We start from the raw sequence: 21,100 nt of genomic DNA on the forward strand, positions 1-21,100 counted from the left end.
TGATTAGTCTAGCATTTTAGCCTAGCTAAGCATCACTTGGTCCCGGTTCTTTGCGGTTTCCCAGGGATGACAAGGTTAGCATGTTAGCCTAGTATTTCTGGTGTAACAGTTCTGCCTTCCCCCCCCCCCCCAGCGTCGCCGGGCTCTCCGGTTGCCCTGGTGATGCTCCTGGTCATCCTGCTGGCCCTTGCCGGGGTCATCGTGTTCCTGGTGTACAAGAAGAAGCGGGCGTACTTTACCTCCAGCGTGCGCTACAAGAGGAACTTTGACGAGGCGGACTCCACCAGCATCATCACCGAGGCAGAGTGAGGTGGGAGGGGCCAACGGAACACACACAAACACTGTCGTGCCTGGGCCTGTCAGCATTTTACTATCCCCTTTCGCAAATGCAAATACAGGAGTCTGCCTTTTTTATGTTCTTCTCGAGTGTCTTAGGCTGACGCCACGCCCTCTGAAACACTCCTTCAACGGTGTGCATGCTGTGTGAGCTGAATGGGAAAAGTTTCCTCTTTGTTGGAATTTGTTTTAAGATCGTAATTACTTTAAGAAGGGTTGATCTAAATCATTTGTTTTGTTGATGAAGGGACTCCTGTTTTACCACTTAATACCCCCGTCCAAGCCATTTTCAACTCGGCCCACGATCAACATCACAAGTGGGTTGGTCATCCCCTGATGCATGATGGGTAGATCCCACTCGTAAATGGATCTCACACCCGGTGGTAAAACATGGGCCCTTTAAATCATTCTGTTTTCATTCAACTTGAATGTCCTTGCTTGTTGTTGTTGTCCTGCTGAAGCGAGGTCAAGCCAGGGCTAGTGGGTGCTTTTAGTAGCAGAATCCATCCAAGGGGACATTCGGATTCCGAGGTGGATTTAACTCCTCTGCAAACAACGGCCAATGACTCCCAATACTTATTACAATACAAGTGTAAGAAGCTGCCTCCAGACATTGGCTGTTCTGATGCGTGCGGTCCAGATTTATTTAATGTATGTGTGGGGGTTCCTGGTTCCTGTTGGGTTGGTTTATGGTTTACCAGATTATCAAGTGAGATTTATTTAAAAGTTGCTTCCTGTAGATTTTATTATTCTTTCAGATCACAGAAAGAATTCTTTCATCTGTTCTCTATTCTTTTCAGTTCTCTTGGATGGGATAAGGAATGTTAATAGAGAACGTGGTTCAGGGTTTGTTCTTTACTGATTTACAGATGCCTTTTTGATACTAGAGGGACGCTCAGTGATCGGATCAAACTGAGGGATTTTAATACAATATTTGAGGGTTGTTTTGTAAGACTTGCCTAAGCAATGTGGAGCAATGGGTCTGTTGTGGGAATGGATGTTTTTTTTTTTTTTCTGTGTGTAAATCAGCATTTGCTATGCACTTAAAACTACTGAGCGAGTATGCACTTTAATTAGCCTTTGAGCAATAATGTGTTTGATGTTTTAAGCACAATGAAGTTTTCGATTTTCTCTTTAAATGTATTTTTAGAGAACCGTCCAATTGCACTCGTGTTCCCGTTAACTGCTTTGTAAATACCGATTTTTTTTTTTTTTTTATCTAACTAACGATGAACCAAAGATGTTAAAACCTGCTCAACATTTATGGCGTTCCTTTTAGTTGTTTTTTTTTCCAAGGAATACTCCAAACACGCCAACGGCCTCAAACTCACCTTGGTTTTTATCTGATCCAGTTGTGTTTTCTACTAAACACCTCCTCTGCTCAATCCAGGTACAGTCTCGACTGCAGTCCAATAAAATGACATGCCTTTACATATGCTGTCCTGGGCTCTTTAATTCAGATTAAAACACCAAGTGATTCTCGAAACACTATGAAACAAATTTGTGTGATAAGCTGAATCCACGTTCCCTCTCGTTCACTTTAAAGTTTGTCATTTTATAAGACCCTTCAATTCGAATAACCTTTTGCCAGTTGTCATTCCACATTGACCACTGTGTAAACTTTAATTTAGACATAACTTTCACATAAGTTCACTTACTAGTCAAAGCTGCGTCCTTTTGACAGATTCCTCTTTTCATATATGAAAACTGGGTTATATGAATACTGGGTTACATTATTATTTATCTTTGAGTCATGGAGACAAACATATGCAGTGCATCATGAGCTAATATGTTGACTAGGCAGACACCAACATATATCAGACCCCATGGTGCTGCCTGGCATCCTTGAGTCATGCAATCCTAGGCCCATACACACTGCAAACCTCACATTTCTGGACACCAGCCAAAAGCCATCATTCCTAATGACCAGGGGCCAGAACAGTATAGGTACATTATCATCTGGGATGTCTTTTCATCCCAACAATCTCACCCTATGCTCTTCGGTCTTGGATCGTAAGTGTTGGAAGGTGTGTGATCACCAGCGCCACAGCAATCAACGCCATACTTTCCATGCTTGGTCAAGACATTGTGATGGCAGACGGGATCTTATGGCCAGATACACAAAGGCAGTCAATCCAAATTGGGTAATTTCTAGCAGTTTATCTTCCGTGCTTGTGTTGAAAAAGGTTTCTTATATTAATTTACGTTGGGTTAGGTGCAAACGACACATCCATACTTAACACATTGATACCTGAGAGTATGTGTGCCTACTGCATGCATGACAAAACTTCATTGCAAACTGCTATGTCCTGCACAATAACAAATCAATTCTTATAGTTCACCTTTGCGAGAGATATGTTTTGATGTTGTTGTCCGAGGTTCTATGGTTAGTGCATCGTTTAAAAGATGTTGCCCCAGCAAACAACCAAATTAATGCATGTATTCAGGGATGTATTTTCCATTACAGTTAACCTAGTAACAAGTTGAGTACAAATGACACTTTGTTTACATTAGTCTTTATTGCAAAAATGAAATCGGGAAAACTACTTTTATATACACAAAGCCAACTCGGAAGCAAAATAAAAAGACCACTTGACAAGGTACAGGAGGAACAGAAATCTTGCAGTGGCACGTTTCCCTGGAGCGTCTTTCAGCTACATTGGGCCCCATCATGTAGGATTCACTTTGCGCAAAATGCTTTGGGGACGGGGGTGGTGGGATAAGAGATAATTGCTTGCCAGCATGTATGACCCTTCTTTAAAAAGGTTGTCTCAGATCAAAGCCCACAAACAAATAACTCCAGCCGGGCATGCATCATCAGTGCCCGATTCAAGCCCGCAATAACAGACAGACAGAAGTTGCAGGTTCTGTCTAAATCCAGCTTCTTTTAAAGCACTCTTGGTTGAACATTTCTTAAAGCAATTTTCTTCCCCATATTTTTTTTATAATTAGCTAAACAGATTAGCAAAAGTGCACTCAAAACCCATCTGTTGCCAACATCCGAACATCTCAAAGAACCATCTAGTTTGAACTAATTAGTTTGAACCACCACCACCCCCCCCCCCCCCCCCCCCCGTTTCTAAGTATTTGAAATTCAAGTCTACCAATCTGACTGCAGCAACAGCACCAACTCTGGTAAAAACAGGCTACTGCAATAGTTTCCAATTGACATCATAAATTGTCAGGCGACATCCCCGAACACTCATTTGAGCAGATTAACAACGGCCGTGTGTATGTGTGGTGGAGGTGTGCACGTGTGTGTTCAGGCGACCTCAATAACCATAGCTGTGGAAACATTTGGGTCATCCACACACCGTCGCCATGTTGCGTTTCCACAGCAACTGCATCCGGCCGGTCAGTACTGCTCCTCATCATCATCGTCCTCCAGATCGGAGAAGTCGATAGAGGGCCTGTTGTCAAGGACCGACGCCACGTCAACCTGTCCGTCATCGACGTCCTCATCCTCGTCCTCGTCCTCCGTCTCCCCGGGGGGGCCTGGAAGAGAGCAGACAGAGGTGACACCGCTGCCGCCTCACAACACAACTCCTACATCGTCTCCGACCGTCCTTCAGAGAAGACGTTAAACCGAGGTCCTGGCTCATTGAGGGCATAAAAAAATCCCAGGGCACTTATCGCAAAGAGGAGGGGTTTCCCCCGGTGTCCTGGCTAAAACTGCCCAACCCGGCTCATTCAATCTGGCCCCCTGATCATCCTCTTGTATAATTGGCTGACTCATTAATTCCCTCACTCTCCACCTCAGGCTGGTGTGTGTTGAGCGTTCTGGCGCAGATTGGCTGCCGTGCATCACCCAAGTGGATGCTACACACTGGTGGTCATCGATGGCTGCTGCCGCCGACTCATGTTACGATCACCGTTACAGGGCCGCTGTAACCTTGGTTACTACAGCCCCTTATTCAGCCCCTTATTCAACAAGCAGCCATGGTGGTTAGTTGGATGGGGAAACCTTCTACAATTACTTGGTAACCCTGCCTACTTAATCAAAATGCATTTGAACATTCAGCCTGCGTTGGGAATGAAAATGCAGGACTTATAAGCTTTTCATGGTTTCCCGAACCAACTTACCAATATGGAATAAGTCTGAACACTGACCCCTACTGGCGTGGTACTGCACAGCGCCTCCCCTACTGGCGAGCCACACTGGAGGACAAAACTGCCTCTTTGGATCCCCTCCATGGATCCAAAGAGGATCCATGGAGTGGAAGGTTCTGCACAGGCCGCTAAACCACCCAGCGAGCTGTGACTGGTTCTGGCCTGATTAGGGCAGAGAGCGTCCCTACGCTCACATCAGAGAAGAGTTTCAGGGCGTTTGCTTGCACTAGTTTCAATTTGAGTGGTTAACAGCGAGCGCGGTGTGTTTTGTTATTTTACTACTGCCACACTGTCTCCCAATTAAGATAACCTTGTGTCCCTCCATTAACGTTAGCTAACAGACATACCCTTACACTGGGGCAAGCTATAAACAAAGCTCATTTTCATAAAACATAAAAAAAAAGGAATCAGTACACTTTGGACATGCCAAGAGTTGGGCTCAAGTACAGCGCAGCGACTGTTAATAAAAGGTGTATTTTGCTTGCATATTATTTTTTTCTCCATACTTTCAAGACTGTCCATGTGTTCGTGAAGAGATCTCGCCAGGTTGAAGAACTAAGCGAGAGAAGGGGGAAGAGTTTGAATCACAAAACAGTTCATAACATCAGTGAACACAGTGATTCCTAGGGAGGCTCAGCTTTAGGCTGCGTTGTACTTGTAACATTCATACTAGGGTTGCCGCGGTGTGGACATTTTCACACCGAGTAATACGCTCGTGTCAACACCGGTATTACCGGTATAAACGGTATTACCTTTGAAACTATAGGTCAACCGCCATCTTCTCCGTCAACTCTCCTCTCACACTCGGTGACAGCGGTATTACCTTTGAAACTATAGGTCAACCGCCATCTTCTCCGTCAACTCTCCTCACACTCGGTGACAGCGGCTGGCAGCGCGCCAATTCTCGGCGTCTTATAACGTTCTTTATACAACGGCTGGCTTAAATCCAGCGATCTGATTGGTTCCTAACTGTTGTATAATGAGTGTATACATAACTGCTATGACGCCCAATCATTTTGTGAAAGTTTGCATATCACTCCGCGCCTGGAAGTAGAAACAGTTACTAAGTAAAAAAATATGTTGAATGATGGAGAGGGTGTAAATGTTGTTACTCCGGGAGTGAGCAAGGCGATGGAGAGGCTAACGAAAACTTAGGCACACGACGAGTGAACTGCTCTATAGGATAAATTGCCGGCGAACCGCTCTAGCCGAGCCTTCTCTCGGAGGGACGCTAAAGTGTGTTGCATAGCGACCGTCGTGCATTTTGAAGGCAGCCAGGAGGGACTACTTTTTTGTATTCTTTAATAAAACAGCTACTTTGACTTTCTTGGTGTTTTTTTTAAATGTAGTGTGTCTATAACTTCCGTTTTGCCATTATAGTAACCGTTGTATAAAAGCAATAGATAACGACAGGCTGTGGTATGTGCTCATTATACCACTGTTAAGTGGTATACTCTTAAATATATAATAGTATGATATAATTTTATATATCATAATATCACGGCCAAAAGCTCTGTGCGCCTCCGGATGGCCGTAGGGATTGGGTTTGTTTGCCGGCGTTGCTATGGTTACCGGTCTTGTAAGGAAGCACGTCAATTCTCGGCGCGACAATTCTCCCGCACAGAGCAGAACTGTGGCCTATTGTACACATTTTAATTTTCTTAATTATATTATTCATTTTTACTGAATTTGTTTTTTATTACTGAACAAAAAAAAAAAAAAAAAACTTGCTGTTGAGGCCAACACCGATTACTCGGTGTTGCACACCGGCAACACCGGTAATACCGTATACCGCGGCAACCCTAATTCATATAAATACATTTATGCAGCGTTTGTAAAACCCATTGTTGTGAATTATTCACGACAAAAAAGGCCAGTAACTTGAGATTCCTAGTCCCCAATTTCCCACATGGGATTAATCCAATTTCGTGTGCGTGTCTTTCTGTTGAGAGTGCGCGTGCGTGAGTGAGTGAGTGAGTGAGTGAGTCATGAGCGATGTGTGCGTAAGGGTGTGAATAAGGGTGTGTGTGTGATTGAGTGATGTCAGTGCTCACCCCAGCTTCGTTGGCTGCCCCCAGCACGTCAGAGAACCGTTGCTCACACAGGTGCAGCAGCACCACCAGATAGAGACCGCTGCTGACAAACTCGTACTCCGACTGGGAAGAGAGAGACCAGGCCGTTACCCCCAGCGCCCCTTGGAGCGCCCCAACTCTCCAGGTATATATACCGGCTCTGGATGGGTGTCGATCCAGCACGCCTACTCTGTTGGAGCAGAACTTCTGGTGGAAGACCGCTCAGAGCCTGGGCTGGCAACCAGCACTGCAAGTGGTGGAGTTACACCTTGTTTCCTGTTTCACTAGGGAGCTATTCTACAGAAGAAAACTCATTTGTGCGAGCGGATGTAGGTTTCAGGAGGGGATTTTTAACAAGTGTATTGCTACACGGGCCAGTATTCACGGTGCTGATTGTAACATCTGCAGCAACTCTTTTGACAGTTTAATACTGCTGGCTGATTGGCCGTTAATAACCAATGACTTGCTTGATCTAAACTTCCTGCCATGAACGTCGACGCTGAGAGGGGGGGGGGGGGTTACCGTTACAACCCGAGGAGGGGGCGTACCTGCACGTGTGTCCTGTACAGCTCGCTGACGTCAAAGTTGTCGATGTTCAGGTGCAGCTTCTCTTTGCACAGTTCACACATGGTGATGGCGTCCAGACTGGTGCCTGAAGGAGAGGAACATGTCAATACCAGCCATTGTATACAGCGTGTGCCTTACTTCTACAGTCGCTGAACGGCCGTTTGTTCGCTGACACGCTTGTTCCCATGGTGACGTTTGTGTAATCAGATAAGGGATGGTTATGGGTTGGTATAAAATTTAAGATGGTTAAAAGGTCCCATGACATGCCACCAGGTGAGTGTGATAAGCCTTTAGAAGCCGTTTGGAAAATCTGCCCCATATGACATCACAAGCCGGCGTGTCCACCTAGATGTGTGACGGATAGATGAGCAACGTTTGCTACAGTCCACAGGGTAGGCTGGTAGACTGACCTATCCAGCACACATCTAGGTGGACACGCCCACTTTTGATGTCATAAGGGGGAGATTTTTTAAAACGGCCTGTAACGGCTAATCACCTTCACCCCTGGTGGCCTGTCGGGACCTTTAAGAACTGGTCAAGTTTCGGTATAACGATAAGTGGTGTTTTAAGGCGAGGGTTTTGTTTGATGTGAAGAGTTAAGTGTAGTACTGTCAAGCGATTAAAACGTCTTTTTTTAAAAACTTAAATAAGTTGCGTTAATCGCGTGATAAAAAAAATGAATACCGTTAAAATTGGTTTGCGTTACTTAACGCCGTTAATAACGCATTTGACTGACAGCACTAGTTAAGAGCAATGCATGATGGGGGGCTCGACGTACCGGAGCTGATCTTGGAGCGCAGCCACTTCTTGATGCACTCCTGGTGGACGAACTGCAGGCTGCCGGTGCAGTGGCAGGGCTGGATCAGAGGGTTGCCCGGGGAGTCCTCCCCCATCTGGCAGATACGACACAGGTCTCCCTCGTCCTCGTCAGAGTCCTCCAGCATGAGGCTGCCGGGACGAACACAGCGGCGGCGACAACAACAACACGTTTAGTGGGTTGGCTGGTAACCGGGGTCGCTGGTTCGAACCCCCGGCTCCTCATATTGTCGAGTGTCGAGGGGTCTCTCTGAGCGAGACGCCTGACCCTCACTGTTCCCGACGGGAGCGGTGAGGGTCGCCTTGCATGGCTGACAACGCCGTCGGTGTGTGAATGAATGGGTGAATGTTAGGCAATATCTGAAAAGCGCTTTGAGTGGCCGCTGGCCGGAAAAGCGCTGGATAAATGTAGACCACCTAGTCAGGCCGGCCTCTGCTACAGCGACCCGATGAACCGAGAGACAGGAGCTCTGCGCGTTGCCCTGGTTTCGGTCTAAGATGGAGAGAACCGGACGGCTAAAAATACAAGTGTGAACGCGCTGCCGGCTGCGCGCGGTCGCCCTGTCGGGACGGGGTAAGCGCCCTGTCAATCACATGACCTGTCGTCATGGAAACCCCAACTCGCCGTCCGAGGCGGAGTGAGACTATGAGCAGGACCCAAAATGGATGCCGGATTTTTTCCCGAATGTAGCTTGGATGACCTTAATTTCATCCCGAGTCAGCGAGACCCCATGAGAGGAGAACCTGCTTCAGTAGCTACCCGACGTGGGTGTGGCCACAGCGTATCACATGACCAACTCAGTTGGTCTCCTGCTGCAGAGGTAATGCACATAGAGCATCTTATATGAGCATTAAGGGTTAGTGAGCGAGTGAGCGAGTGTCAGTGTGGTCCAAACCTTTCCTGGATCTTGCGGAGCCTCTCGGGGTCTCTGGAGAGGTCCGGCCGGGCCTCCTGCGCCTTCCCCTCAGCCTGGTACCGGGGGTCCACCCCCGCCACGATGTCCCGGTACGCCGACACCGCCGTCGGCGTGCCGGACGGGGCCGCCCCTCGGTCTCTGCACACGCCCCTGAGCGGTCGGACCAGGATGACGCCCCCGGGGCCCGCGGCGCCCCCTGCTGCCTCCTCCTCCTCCTCCTCCTCATCGTCCTCTTCGTCCTCCTCGTCCTCTTCGTCGGAGGACTTGTGCTGGGGGTCCTGGCTCACGGTGGGCCGGCGCAGCGCCTGGCGCAGGATGTCGTAGCCGTCCTGCGCGCCCGACCGCTGCACGGTCTCGTCGCGGCTCTCCCGGCGGTGGCGGGAGAAGAGCGGGGGGCAGCGGCTCCGCAGCGAGGAGGACAGCCAGGAGGAGGAGGAAGAGGAGGTGGAGGTGGAGCCCGGCCCCCCGGCCCCGGCACTGCCGCTGGCCTGGCGGGGGGTCTCCTGGATGGGGGTGAGGTCCTGGCGCCGGCGCCGCAGGAAGGCGAACGCCTGCACCGTGTCCACCTCCCGGGGCTCAGGCTCCGCCCCTCCGGAGCCCGCCACCGACGACGGCGGCGGAGACGGAGTGGCGGCGGCGCCGTCGGGCGTGGCCCGGGGGCGTGGCACAGTGGGAGGGGGGCTACTGGAGGAGGAGGAGGAGGATGATGAAGAGGAGGAAGAGGAGGAGGAGTCCTGCCCGGAGCGACGGGAGAAGAGGCGGAAGAAGAGGCGCCGGTTGGAGAGGCGCCCGTCGGCCTCGGCCGGACGCTGGGCGGGGGTCGGGGACGGGGAGGAGGGGGGCGGCGGCGTCGGCGGAGGGGAGGGAGAAGGGGCGGGAGGAGGGGTGGGGTCGGAGCGCCTGACGTGACGGACGGAGCTCTGCCAGGTGGCGGCCGGGGTGGGGGCGGAGGAGACGCGCGGAGGAGGGGGAGGAGAGGAGAACGCCGTCGCCTCCTGGTGGGACGGGCGCAGGCTGGAGGAGGTGCGGAGGGAGCGTACGGGCGCCTGGGACTGGTAGGAGGAGGAGGAGGAGGAGGAGGGGAGGTGAGAGCGGCCCAGTGAGCTCTCCCTAGCCATCGAGGAGGAGGAAGAGGAAGAGGAGTAGAGGGTCTCCTTGGGCCGCGCTCCTTGGGCGTAGGAGGAGGTCAGCCGGTCTGTGGAGTCTGGGGGAGAGACCAGTAGGTTAGGGGGAGACCAGCAGGTAGAGGTGTGTGCGTGTGCGTGTGTGTGTGTGCCCCTACATAGCGAGGCGGAGGTGCTGCTCGGGGCAGAGGTGCGCACGCGTCGCTCCGTCAGCTCGGACCGGAGCTCCGCCCTCCTCTCCGCGTCCCGCCGGGCCGACAGGTAGCTGGGCGAGGAAGACCACGATGAGGAGGAGGTCGATGAAGGTCTGGAGGAGGAGAGGCCAGCGGAGAGACCAGTGGAGCGCCGGAGAGCGGCGTCTGTCCGGTCACTAGAATCTTGGAGAGGGACACGAGACTGGGTGAACATGATTCTTATTCTGCAGCATCACAACAGAACACTGGACTCTGGTACCTAGACACGCACTAGGCTGCATATGGTCATGTCTGAATTTAAAATAAAAGTTCAGTATGCTTTGAACGATAAACCATTGTGTGACATGTCAAAGCCATGGTGGCGCTGGTAATCAACCTGGCAGTTAAAAACCCATAGTCCCATTTAAAGCATTAGTTATTACCATTTACCGTTGTCGTCACATTAATATGAATCCCCATCATCAAGTCTACAGCAGTACCAGAGCTACCACCTGTACAGGTGTATCGTGCGGTCTCATGATACCATCGTGGTTAAGGTTACCTGTGCTACAGGTGTATCGTGCGGTCTCATGATACCATCATGGTCATGGTTACCTGTGCTACAGGTGTATCGTGCGGTCTCATGATACCATCGTGGTTAAGGTTACCTGTGCTACAGGTGTATCGTGGGTCTCATGATACCATCATGGTCACCTGTGCTACAGGTGTATCGTGCGGTCTCATGATACCATCATGGTTAAGGTTACCTGTGCTACAGGTGTATCGTGCTGTCTCAAACCGTTAAGGTTACCTGTGCTACAGGTGTATCGTGCGGTCTCATGATACCATCATGGCTAAGGTTACCTGTGTTACAGGTGTATCGTGCGGTCTCATGATACCATCGTGGTTAGGTTACCTGTGCTACAGGTGTATCGTGCTGTCTCATACCGTTAAGGTTACCTGTGCTACAGGTGTATCGTGCGGTCTCATACCGTTAAGGTTACCTGTGCTACAGGTGTATCGTGCCGTCTCATGATACCATCGTGGTTAAGGTTACCTGTGCTACAGGTGTATCGTGCTGTCTCATACCGTTAAGGTTACCTGTGCTACAGGTGTATCGTGCCGTCTCATGATACCATCATCGTTAAGGTTACCTGTGCTACAGGTGTATCGTGCCGTCTCATGATACCATCATGGTTAAGGTTACCTGTGCTACAGGTGTATCGTGCGGTCTCATGATACCATCATGGTTAAGGTTACCTGTGCTACAGGTGTATCGTACCGTCTCATGATACCATCGTGGTTAAGGTTACCTGTGCTACAGGTGTATCGTGCGGTCTCATGATACCGTTAAGGTTACCTGTGCTACAGGTGTATCGTGCTGTCTCATGATACCATCGTGGCTAAGGTTACCTGTGCTACAGGTGTATCGTGCGGTCTCATGATACCATCATGGTTAAGGTTACCTGTGCTACAGGTGTATCGTACCGTCTCATGATACCATCGTGGTTAAGGTTACCTGTGATACTGGTCAGCCTGCTGCTAGAGTACAGGGACCCCGGGGTAGTGGAGGAGCCCAGGCTGCTCCGGGGATACGCTGCAGTGCTGCTGCTGTAGGAGAGCTTGGCGCGCTTGGACTCTCCGTCGTCAGAGGCCAGCAGGCCGGAGTACGAGCCCAGCCGCCGCTCCGAGCTCTGGGGAGGCAGGGAGCCAGAGGTCAGGCTTCAGCGGTCAGTCAACGAGCAGACGCGCCTGTTCAAGGCAGCTTGGTGGAGGTCTAGATACACGTCTTTGAGGAGTGGGTAGGGCCGGGCGATAGTTGAATATTTTATATTCTTTAAACTGTATTGCAACATCAAAATAATTAAGATACACGCTGTGATGTCGTTTTATTGTATAAACAAATTTACAATGAGAAGATATGCCCTTAAAGATAATCAAATACGTAGAAGTATGAATGCTGTACGTTTTGTGAATTCAACAGTGTATTTGAGGATAGCAGTTGCTCCTACACACAGTAGTCGTGTCACCTGATGCCTTTGAACATTTCCAAAGCATGTTTACCATTCAAATGACCCCCAACCACAGTGACCCTTCACCCTTCCTGTAGACACAGTCTCCCCTCATGCCAGGTTGTGTATTGCCCCCCCTCCTCCTGCAGCAGCAGCGTACCAGCTTGTCCTGGCTGAGGAGCGAGGGGCTGGCCCAGGGCCTCTCGTACGACGAGGTGGTGGCGCTCAGGGACGAGGGCACCTTCCAGCTGGGGGCCCGGGTGGAGGCGGTCCCCCCGCCATACTCTCTGCTGGAGCTCAGGTACCGCGAGCCCTGTGACACACACACACACACACACACACACACACACACACACACACACACACACACACACACACACACACACACACACACACACACACACACACACACACACACACACACACACACACACACACACACACACCAAGTTGGGTTAATCATTCGGAAGGTTGGGGTCAGCTTGGATCATTAAAATGGGGGATAGTGTGACAAAAGGATGCCTGGGAATACTATAGCATTTTGTTGTTAGTTTTTCAACCATTTATTTTAGTTAGAACACTTCTACTGCACAACGGTCAGATCAAGAAGACACCCTATTCACTTGTACCACTGGCAGACCAAGACAACATAATCATTGGTACTCTACCACTGGCAGATCAAGACACCATATTAACATCCAACACCAATTTCCTGAAATTAAACAGCATTGCGTTCCTCAATTTACACAGTGAAGATCTGAGAAGTCTGGGATTATAATATTGCACCAACACCAACCAAACACACTTCAATATATTCTACTAGCCTCGTGTTCTGAAGCCTATAGCAACTCTGAGAGTTGTTTTTAGAAACTAGGTCACAAACACACTTTTTTTTTTGGCAACTCCAATTCTGATTGTCCTTTGCCTCACACGCACGTCGCTCTGGATAAAACTGTGCTGCCAAACTAACAGACTAGCAGTACTAATAAGAGTGAGATTATGTGAGCAAGTTGCAGGTCTTTATTGCATAGTGTCATAAACCCATCAACCTACACGGGGGGGGGGGGGGGGGGGTTCCACAGAGACCGGACTCTTCTGGAAAGATCTGGAACCAGGGAGGAGGGCAGTAAAACGCACACACACGCACACGGGCCTGTCCTATAATAAGCTTTCCTAACGTGTTGCTGGGGGGGGGGGGACTGGGTTGGGTTGGGGTGTGGGGGGGGGGGGTTGGGGGTCTCTGGAATGTTCTGACTGGAAGCTTCTGGAAAGAAACCAATGCTGGCGTCTTACGAGGTAGAGGGGATGCAGAGCTCTTCATCGCCATTACGGTCAAAGGGGACCGGGGGTTCTCTAGGACACATTTAACACCTTAACCCCCCCAGTCAAGCAAGGGCAAACTGTGAGTCCTGGAGATGGAACACATTAGACTGAGACCCACTTCCTGCTTCTAGGGGCAGTTGTGAAACATGTCCTCTTTGGACAGACTTAAAATGGCAGCAACATTTAGAAAAGTTTCACTTCGGCAATTTATCGCAAATGGGATACTAAAATGGGGGCACACATCAAACGATGATACATTTATGATGCATTTATGAATGAATCATTTATGAGGCACAGGCTATGAGAGGAGTGTGTTGCTTTTTAACCAACAAGGATTTCTAAAAGTTTGTTATTGCTGTAGAACCCTTAAAAATATTGATAAAAAAAACAAGACTGCGCTAAAAGACAATGCTTCAAAAAAGGAAGTATAACCCGCTGTCAAACAAAGCAGAGCTCCATCTTGACCTCATTCTGCGTCTGCTCTCTCAAAAATAACACCAGCCAGCGGCGCAAGCTGGGGGAAATCGGCAATCTTTTGTTTTGGTTGGAGTGAACGAATGAACCATGCCGTCAAACCAAAAGGTTCACCGACCTGGTTTCCGTCTAAAAGGAGACACGCAGCAGTCGTTAAGATGAGATGTACATTATGATCCCAGACTGTGAATTCGGGAAGGCTGCAGCCTTGACAATAGTTCACTAGGCCTACCTTGAGGTCCGGCTCTGGCTTGAGCGATGTGGTGGAGCGAGGGAAGCGGTCACTGCTCAGCAACCTCTCTCGCCCATACAGCCTGCTGGAGCTCAGCGAGGAAGAGGAGGCCGAGTAGGAGGAAGGGCTGGTGTAGGACGAGCGGGAGCTCGACACGAAGGGGAGTCGGCCGGACTTGGAATCCATAGCGACTGCTCAGCTGGAGGAGAAACACAGAGACAACGTGTTAGAGAGTCAGAACTAAGCGAACTTCACTGATCTGCGAGATTGCTACCATCTAGTGGTTAAACCCTAGTGATTATGAGTTGGTTGGTGCACTACTTAAGATGTTCAATCCGAGATTACAGATCCAAGATATATTTTTGGGTTGGTGGTTTTAAAATGAGTACATTGATCACAGAGTTTGGTCTTGTTTTAACTTGTGTGTACAGTGCAGACTGAATCATCCTGCCAGGAGTGGAGACCGTTGTTCTTTATGTTGACACATGCATCACAGAGCAGCAATACTCTGTCGTGCTTGTCAACAGCACAGGGAATTTCCACATGAGGATTGCAACAAGCACGCCGAAACAACATTACGTGGGTTTTGGCGTTTTTCCTGTTGGCGAAACACAGATCTGTGTTTCGTTTGTATCTATACAAACAGCATTTGGCTCTCTCTCTGCCAAATCACCACGAAGAAACATCTAGAACTTCCAGATCACAGTAGCATAAGCACCGAGAGGGGGCTACTAAAAATATCTCGGTTTGCTGAGCCAGCCCGGGGTGTCTGTGAGCTCGTCGTCATCAGCCTGAGCCTCCGGGATGATGAACTGACGTGACATTTACAACACGCCCGCAGCAGCCAACAGAGCAGGCCTTCCTGCTCTGAGCTGCGTAGACACGCGGAGATAGTGCTAAAGGACGACCAACAGTAGGGATACTCTGGTGGTATAGACCACCAGAAGAAACACTGGTAATCTAGGACCACCAGTGCTTCACATCACTATGACAAGTGCGATCAGAGCGCCAGTTGAAAGACTACGAATCACCGTTCAAAAACTAAGCCCCTAGTGCTACAAGACCACTAATACTGTAGAAAAACTAGTGCTTGATGACCACAAACTAATCATGAATACTATAGTCTATAAGACAACCTGTAGACAGACAATACTACAGGAACACACTATTAAAAAGACTTGACACTCTTAAGGGACCAGTTCTCCAGACCAGAACCACTGGTTGCAAGACTATTATTTTAGGATCACACGTATTCTAGGACCCTCAGTGTCAAACCTAGCTAGCCAAGTATCCCCCAAAGTATCACATCACCCTGGTCTCTGGTACCAAGAAGTCTATGCTGCATATATTGATGTCTGAAGTGGAGACATGTTCAATGCACGTCAAAAGAGAGGTGCAACAACTCATCTGCACTTGCAGAGCAGGAACATGGAAATGTCAGGAAAGGTTAATATTGTTATTAAATCTACAACAAAAAGAACCGGTCTTCAGCCTGTAAGGCGGCTTTCATTGCAGTTTAGGGAGTTGTACGCTCGGTCGGATCACTGTAAGCAAATAGGCCTTTACTCTGAACCATGCCAGGGGCCCTCCTGGCTTCTGAGGCGCATTCTCAGTGACACAGCACACCCCACCAACCAAACACACCCTCCCCCAATACACAAATAATCAGAAAACATATCCTAAAATCCGACATTTGTAGCCCATTCAAAAAATGTATTATCAGTAATAAAACAGCCAAACAAATACACTAGCGTATTACCAATCCCCACTGGTTGGATCGTCTTTATACGCAGTTAAAAAACCTTCAACAACAACGCATTCTGGGGGTCTCATCCTTGTCTTCACTACTGGTTGAAAGAAATGTTTTGCACTGTGATTTGGCCTCAAGATTTACACACGTAGAATATTGTGCAAATCGTGCAAATTAGGTTGAACTGATTGCATATGATTTGGTGTGACTGCAACTTAATATGTTTGGATAATGCAGAACTGCAGCAAGAGTCACAGTCTGCAAGGAACCTATGTATAAATAGTATCCAAAAGCCACATTACCGCGGAAGTATGGGCACATATAGGTTACTGTCCGTCAGTAAACTATGTTTATAACGCATCCAAAAGCAACATTAACCGAGTATGGACCGGTACAGGTCACTGCATGTCAGTAACCTGTGTACATAAAGCATCATTATACACCCGATCCGCAACGCAAAATGAGCCATCGGCCGCAGCAAGAACATGACAAGATCCCAGTTAATAACACAAAAAACAGTATCGACGTTAAGTGTCGTTGGTCTGCTGTGACCAAACAAGGAGACGGGGGGGGGGGGGGGGGTGACTGCACATGTTGTTTATTAGAGACACCGAAATAACATACGGTGGTGGTTGTGGTTGCACAAGGAAATTTAAAAACGTCCTCATGCCAGCATGCACAATACAACACCTCACGTATTAAAACGTATTACGGCTGTCATCCACGGAAAGCGAACACAAAGACTGTTGTGATGAAGAGAAGATGAAATATTTTTTTTAGAACAAGCTTCATTATTAGGACACGTCTGGCGACTGTTGTCCCCCTCAACGTCTGTAGAAAAACGTAGAAATAATAACAGTATGCTCCAAGGAGCCACGGAGGCCTCGACCTAATGTCTCCACATGAGGTCGACGGATCCCGCCCCGCCCTCCTACATACATGATCATCCTGGTGTTTTCTCCGGGTGTCAAGGAACGTGAAACGGGTGATAAGTGGTCTTGTACGCCAGCTTACCTTTCGGTTATTTCAGTGTCCGTCGCAGCGCTAATGGCGCTGGTGTGTGTGTGTTGTCAGAGAAGGTCATGTGATTTATAACGTAGAATCCCCCATGACCCGGAGCAAGACCCAGTGGGCGGGGCGTCCGGGAGGGTCACGTGATATGTAACGTCGAATGAAAACGGCTGGATTGTTGCCGCGTTCGAGTCATATCTGAGATGCCGTAATTGCTAGCTTCTGATTTGTAAGTACCTGGCCAGGCCAATGAGTTCACTCTAGGAAAGGTAGAACAAAAACAAATGCCGCCTAGATTAACATAGAGCAGGCTTTAAAGAAAAATAGACCCCTCACTTCAACTGAAGGCCGCCATTCAATTTAGAAAATGTAATTGAATGCAGGTTGAATCAGTCATCACTTTTTACACAGATAGCGATATCAATAATTCGTCTCCATCTCAATCATCTCCGAATATTTAAACTGGCATTTTCTTGAATGGGAAATCTTTCATAACCTTTTTCATTAATGAGAATAATATTTGTTATGTTAAAACCAATATTTTACCTCCGATATATTCCATCCCATATGACTTGAGTGCAGCACAGGGGTCCAGCCGATAGGCCCAAGGGTACACTAGGCGGTATCTTTCTCCATAACCATCCAATCATGTCCCGTTCTCATTTTGATGGACCGGTTCCTTAACCCATATAACACTTTAGTAGTGGTAGTGGTAGCAATAGTATTTAAAATAGTTTATTTCCCTTTTGGATTAAACCAATAATAATGTCCTTCCACTTATTTAGCTGCCTCTCATTATGATAACGAGAAGCAGCAATAAAAAAGCTGCCATTATGGTTATAAAGTTATATTAATATATTATTAATATTATGTATTATTGTATGCATTATTATAATTATGCCGATATGACAAGCCATGGTGAAGGAACAGAAGTTTTCAGAATACAATGTTTGATCAAAAATTACAAAACATTAGGTTAATCGATGTGTGAAAAGCAGCTTACAATGCATATCCATAATCTGTGCATAACATAAAAAAGTCTATAGTTATTATTTATATAGAGAAACTTTTATTGAGCTGTACTGTACCAGGTGGTTTATGATGGTCTATTTCAAATGATCAGGTCCCATCCTAGTATGTAATTAGAAATTGATAATAATTCATAATAATCACATACTATAATATCAGTGTTGCATTTCATATTTTTGGTCACTCTTTAAATAAGTAAGTTATAAACTTGACAAAATTTGTTGTCCTAAGGATATGAGGAGGTATTAATAATCTAAATCATGAAGATTAAAGAATGTACAGAATAGCTCCTAACACACATAAACCATAATGAATGAACATCATTGTACAGTTAAAATGTGAATTAGTGTGAATATTATCCTTGTATACATTAATTAATCACATAAATTAATGCAGATTTCTATTGATAGTGGTGTTGAAATGTTGATAATAATGTTGATAATTGTACGTCATTATAAACGTATCAACCCCCAGAATCAACCATGCATAGACCGTAGTGACCTACATAACTACATCACGTCCTTGTCTGAAAGGTTCGATAGTAAAGATAAAAAAAATCATTATATGACAGAAACCCATTTCATAGTAGAATGGGCTAACATCATTTAAAAATATGAATACGGCTAAATATAGTGTTAAGATAAAACACAATGTATGATTACTCAGGATGTGTGGTGATAAAATACCAAAAAGTATCAGTTTACTATAAATTATTGTTTTATTTAGCTTTTCGAATTCCTCAATGACAAGCGCTTGAGCCACATCTGATTATTAATCTTTAAATTGGTAAATTAGTTCTGCCTGCTATATTGTTTATCTTATTTTCCTAAATATGAGTACTTTTTTTATAAGAGGGACAGAGCGTCTTGACAACGCTGTGTCATCTGCAACAAGCAGGTAGCCATCACCGCACCACTTCCCTGGGGTTGACGTCATGATGCAAACAAATTACCAAACGCTCCCCGTTTCCCCCACTAGGGGGCAGAGGGCTCCCCGTTTTTCAGCTTCACCACCGCTGAAGGGCGAAGGCTGTGCCAGCCGCGCTATTATTAGCCCCCCGGAACACGCTGTTTGTTTATTTAGGGAGGTAATTAAACACTATTTCAACAGGTGTAATTAGATTGATTACAATAATTGATTTGGAAAAAGCCATTGACAAGCCCATCATCAAAGCCAATGTGGTATTATCGACACAAGTCTAATTTCGCAAGAACTATCGAAAGATTTATTCAGCTCCAGAGACTATTATGAATATTTAAAGATTTAAAACACTGTATCAATTCCATTAATATCAATTGCCCGAACGGCCCATAACGTCACTGCACCGGATCGGTGTTTAGTGCTTTGGGATGCAGGAGGGACGATCCGTTTGTACAACAGATGCATATTAATGTGAAGGTCAACAAGACACTGGTCGTCGTGCTAACCTAACACTCCCCGCAGACACAACAACAACAATCCAATACTAATCCTTTTATTAAAACCCTTATACAGTCACCTAAAGAAGGTATTCAATTCATTTAAGTCATGCGGAACATATAGGGGACAAGAGAGAGAGAGAGAGAGGGGGGGGGGGGGGGGGGGAGAGAGAGAGATAGAGAGAGTTGTAGCCTTAATGGAGGAAGGCCTGCAGATTAATTGCCGACATAAAAGGACACATGACCTAGAGAGACAAACGAGGAAGTATAAGAGGAGCGCTCCATGCATCGAGGAGAGAGGAGGAGGGGAGGAGAGAGGAGGAGGCCTCGAGTCTCCCCGTGCGGGTCCGTGGGCCGATCCCATTTGCTGGGACTGGCTGCCTGGGAACAGTGTTGCCAGGTTGGGCCAGAATTCCCGGCCAATCTGGCAACCATGGCTGCAGCGAGGGTTGCCAGATTGGCCAGGGAATCTGGCCCAATCTGGCAACACTGCCTGGGAAGCTGGATCCCGGGCCCCGCTCCTCCCCCGCGGCCGCTGATTGGAGGATAATGAAGCATTCCTCTCTCCGCTGCTGCTCATATGCTCGCCGTAGCAGAGGGGAGGGGGGAGAGCATTTTCCATTGGACTGGTGGGGGGGTGGGGGGGCAGAGGAGGAGGGAGGCTGGCTCTTTCAGCCGCGGCTTATGAGCATGTAACCTGAGATTTCACACAATGTCTTACTAGAAGCCCTTTCTCCTCTTGTGGTGTATAGTCCGTAGTAAATGGAGACTAAACTGTCCCTTTGAGACGGTCGTTCATTCACAGGCCGACTTCGTCGTGAGTCCTGTTACTGAAACTACTAGTCCTTGCTGATCTGTGGGGTTACTTATCTCCACTTGTAGGCTAGATTCACTTGCTCGATCAGGTGTTTTTTTTCGCATTAACATGAAACAAACTGTGATGACGCATGAAATTAGGTCAAAGTGCGATTGGGATGTCCTAAAGAACACAGTATTTATAGAGTAAGACCCTGATTGACTCTTGTTAAGTCGAGAAAAGGTTTTAAATGATTTAAATTAGTGTTATAATTGCAAAAAATGAGAGCTTGTTTTGGTTCCATGCTCTGTTTTAAAGCTCGGACAGACAAGCCTAAGAATGTGTGCAGCTCCCTGTAATCACTGAGGAATGTCCGAGACCTTTCTGCTGTTCCTTCACCAGACCCTCAGTTTCCCACGAGTCGTCCAGGTCTTGAGAATCTCTCCCTCTCTCCCTCTCTATCGCTCTCCCTCTCTCTCTCTTCCTCTTCCCCATCTCTCTGCCTCTCTCCCTATCTCCCTTTCCCTTCCTTTTCTCGCCCCTCTCTCCCTTCCTCTCTCCATAGTCATCTCCCTCTCTATATGTCTTTCCACCCTTCTCTCTCTCTTGCACTCTCTCTATCGCTCTCTCTCCATCCTTCTCTCAATGGTCATCTCTCTCTCTAAACAGAGGTGGTTTCCTTATGCAGAGATTGAGTCTCTGGAAGCAATTAATAAGCTTTGCTGTGGTTCTTTACTACAGATGAATAATGGTGCAGCAATTAATTAATATTGTTTCATGAGTTAATAGTGTATGTGTTAATAGGCCTTTTAGTTAACAGTGTATTCGTTTATAGTGTATTAGTTGATAATGGCATTTTAGTTAATGGTGTATTAGTTGATAGTGTATTAGCTTCTAATGGTAGCCTACTTGGTTAATACTTTGAATATATTCACATAGC

General features: G+C 47.5%; 2 protein-coding genes across 2 annotated transcripts in view; one reads left to right on the plus strand and one right to left on the minus strand.

Moving 5' to 3' along the window:
- ly75 (lymphocyte antigen 75) overlaps window positions 1-1,555 on the plus strand; it is a 29,584-nt gene extending 28,029 nt beyond the window's left edge. Inside the window, exon 35 of the mRNA XM_056608699.1 lies at window positions 134-1,555. Coding sequence (XP_056464674.1) covers window positions 134-309 — 176 coding nt within the window. The 3' untranslated portion in view covers window positions 310-1,555. The remainder of the gene's footprint in view (window positions 1-133) is intronic.
- Window positions 1,118-16,986, minus strand: marchf7 (membrane-associated ring finger (C3HC4) 7). Its single transcript, XM_056608041.1, has 12 exons — window positions 16,921-16,986; window positions 14,157-14,355; window positions 12,288-12,440; window positions 11,635-11,809; window positions 10,101-10,319; window positions 9,724-10,022; window positions 8,798-9,639; window positions 7,864-8,033; window positions 7,067-7,170; window positions 6,501-6,602; window positions 4,953-5,001; window positions 1,118-3,831 (listed from the first exon to the last, which is right to left on the minus strand). The coding sequence occupies exons 2-12, from the start codon at window positions 14,340-14,342 to the stop codon at window positions 3,692-3,694; spliced, it is 2,439 nt and encodes an 812-aa protein (XP_056464016.1). The 5' UTR covers window positions 14,343-14,355; window positions 16,921-16,986; the 3' UTR covers window positions 1,118-3,691.
- Window positions 16,987-21,100: the final 4,114 nt, after the last annotated feature.

The sequence above is a fragment of the Gadus chalcogrammus genome, chromosome 14 (genome assembly GCF_026213295.1).
Source record: "Gadus chalcogrammus isolate NIFS_2021 chromosome 14, NIFS_Gcha_1.0, whole genome shotgun sequence".
NCBI lineage: Eukaryota > Metazoa > Chordata > Actinopteri > Gadiformes > Gadidae > Gadus > Gadus chalcogrammus.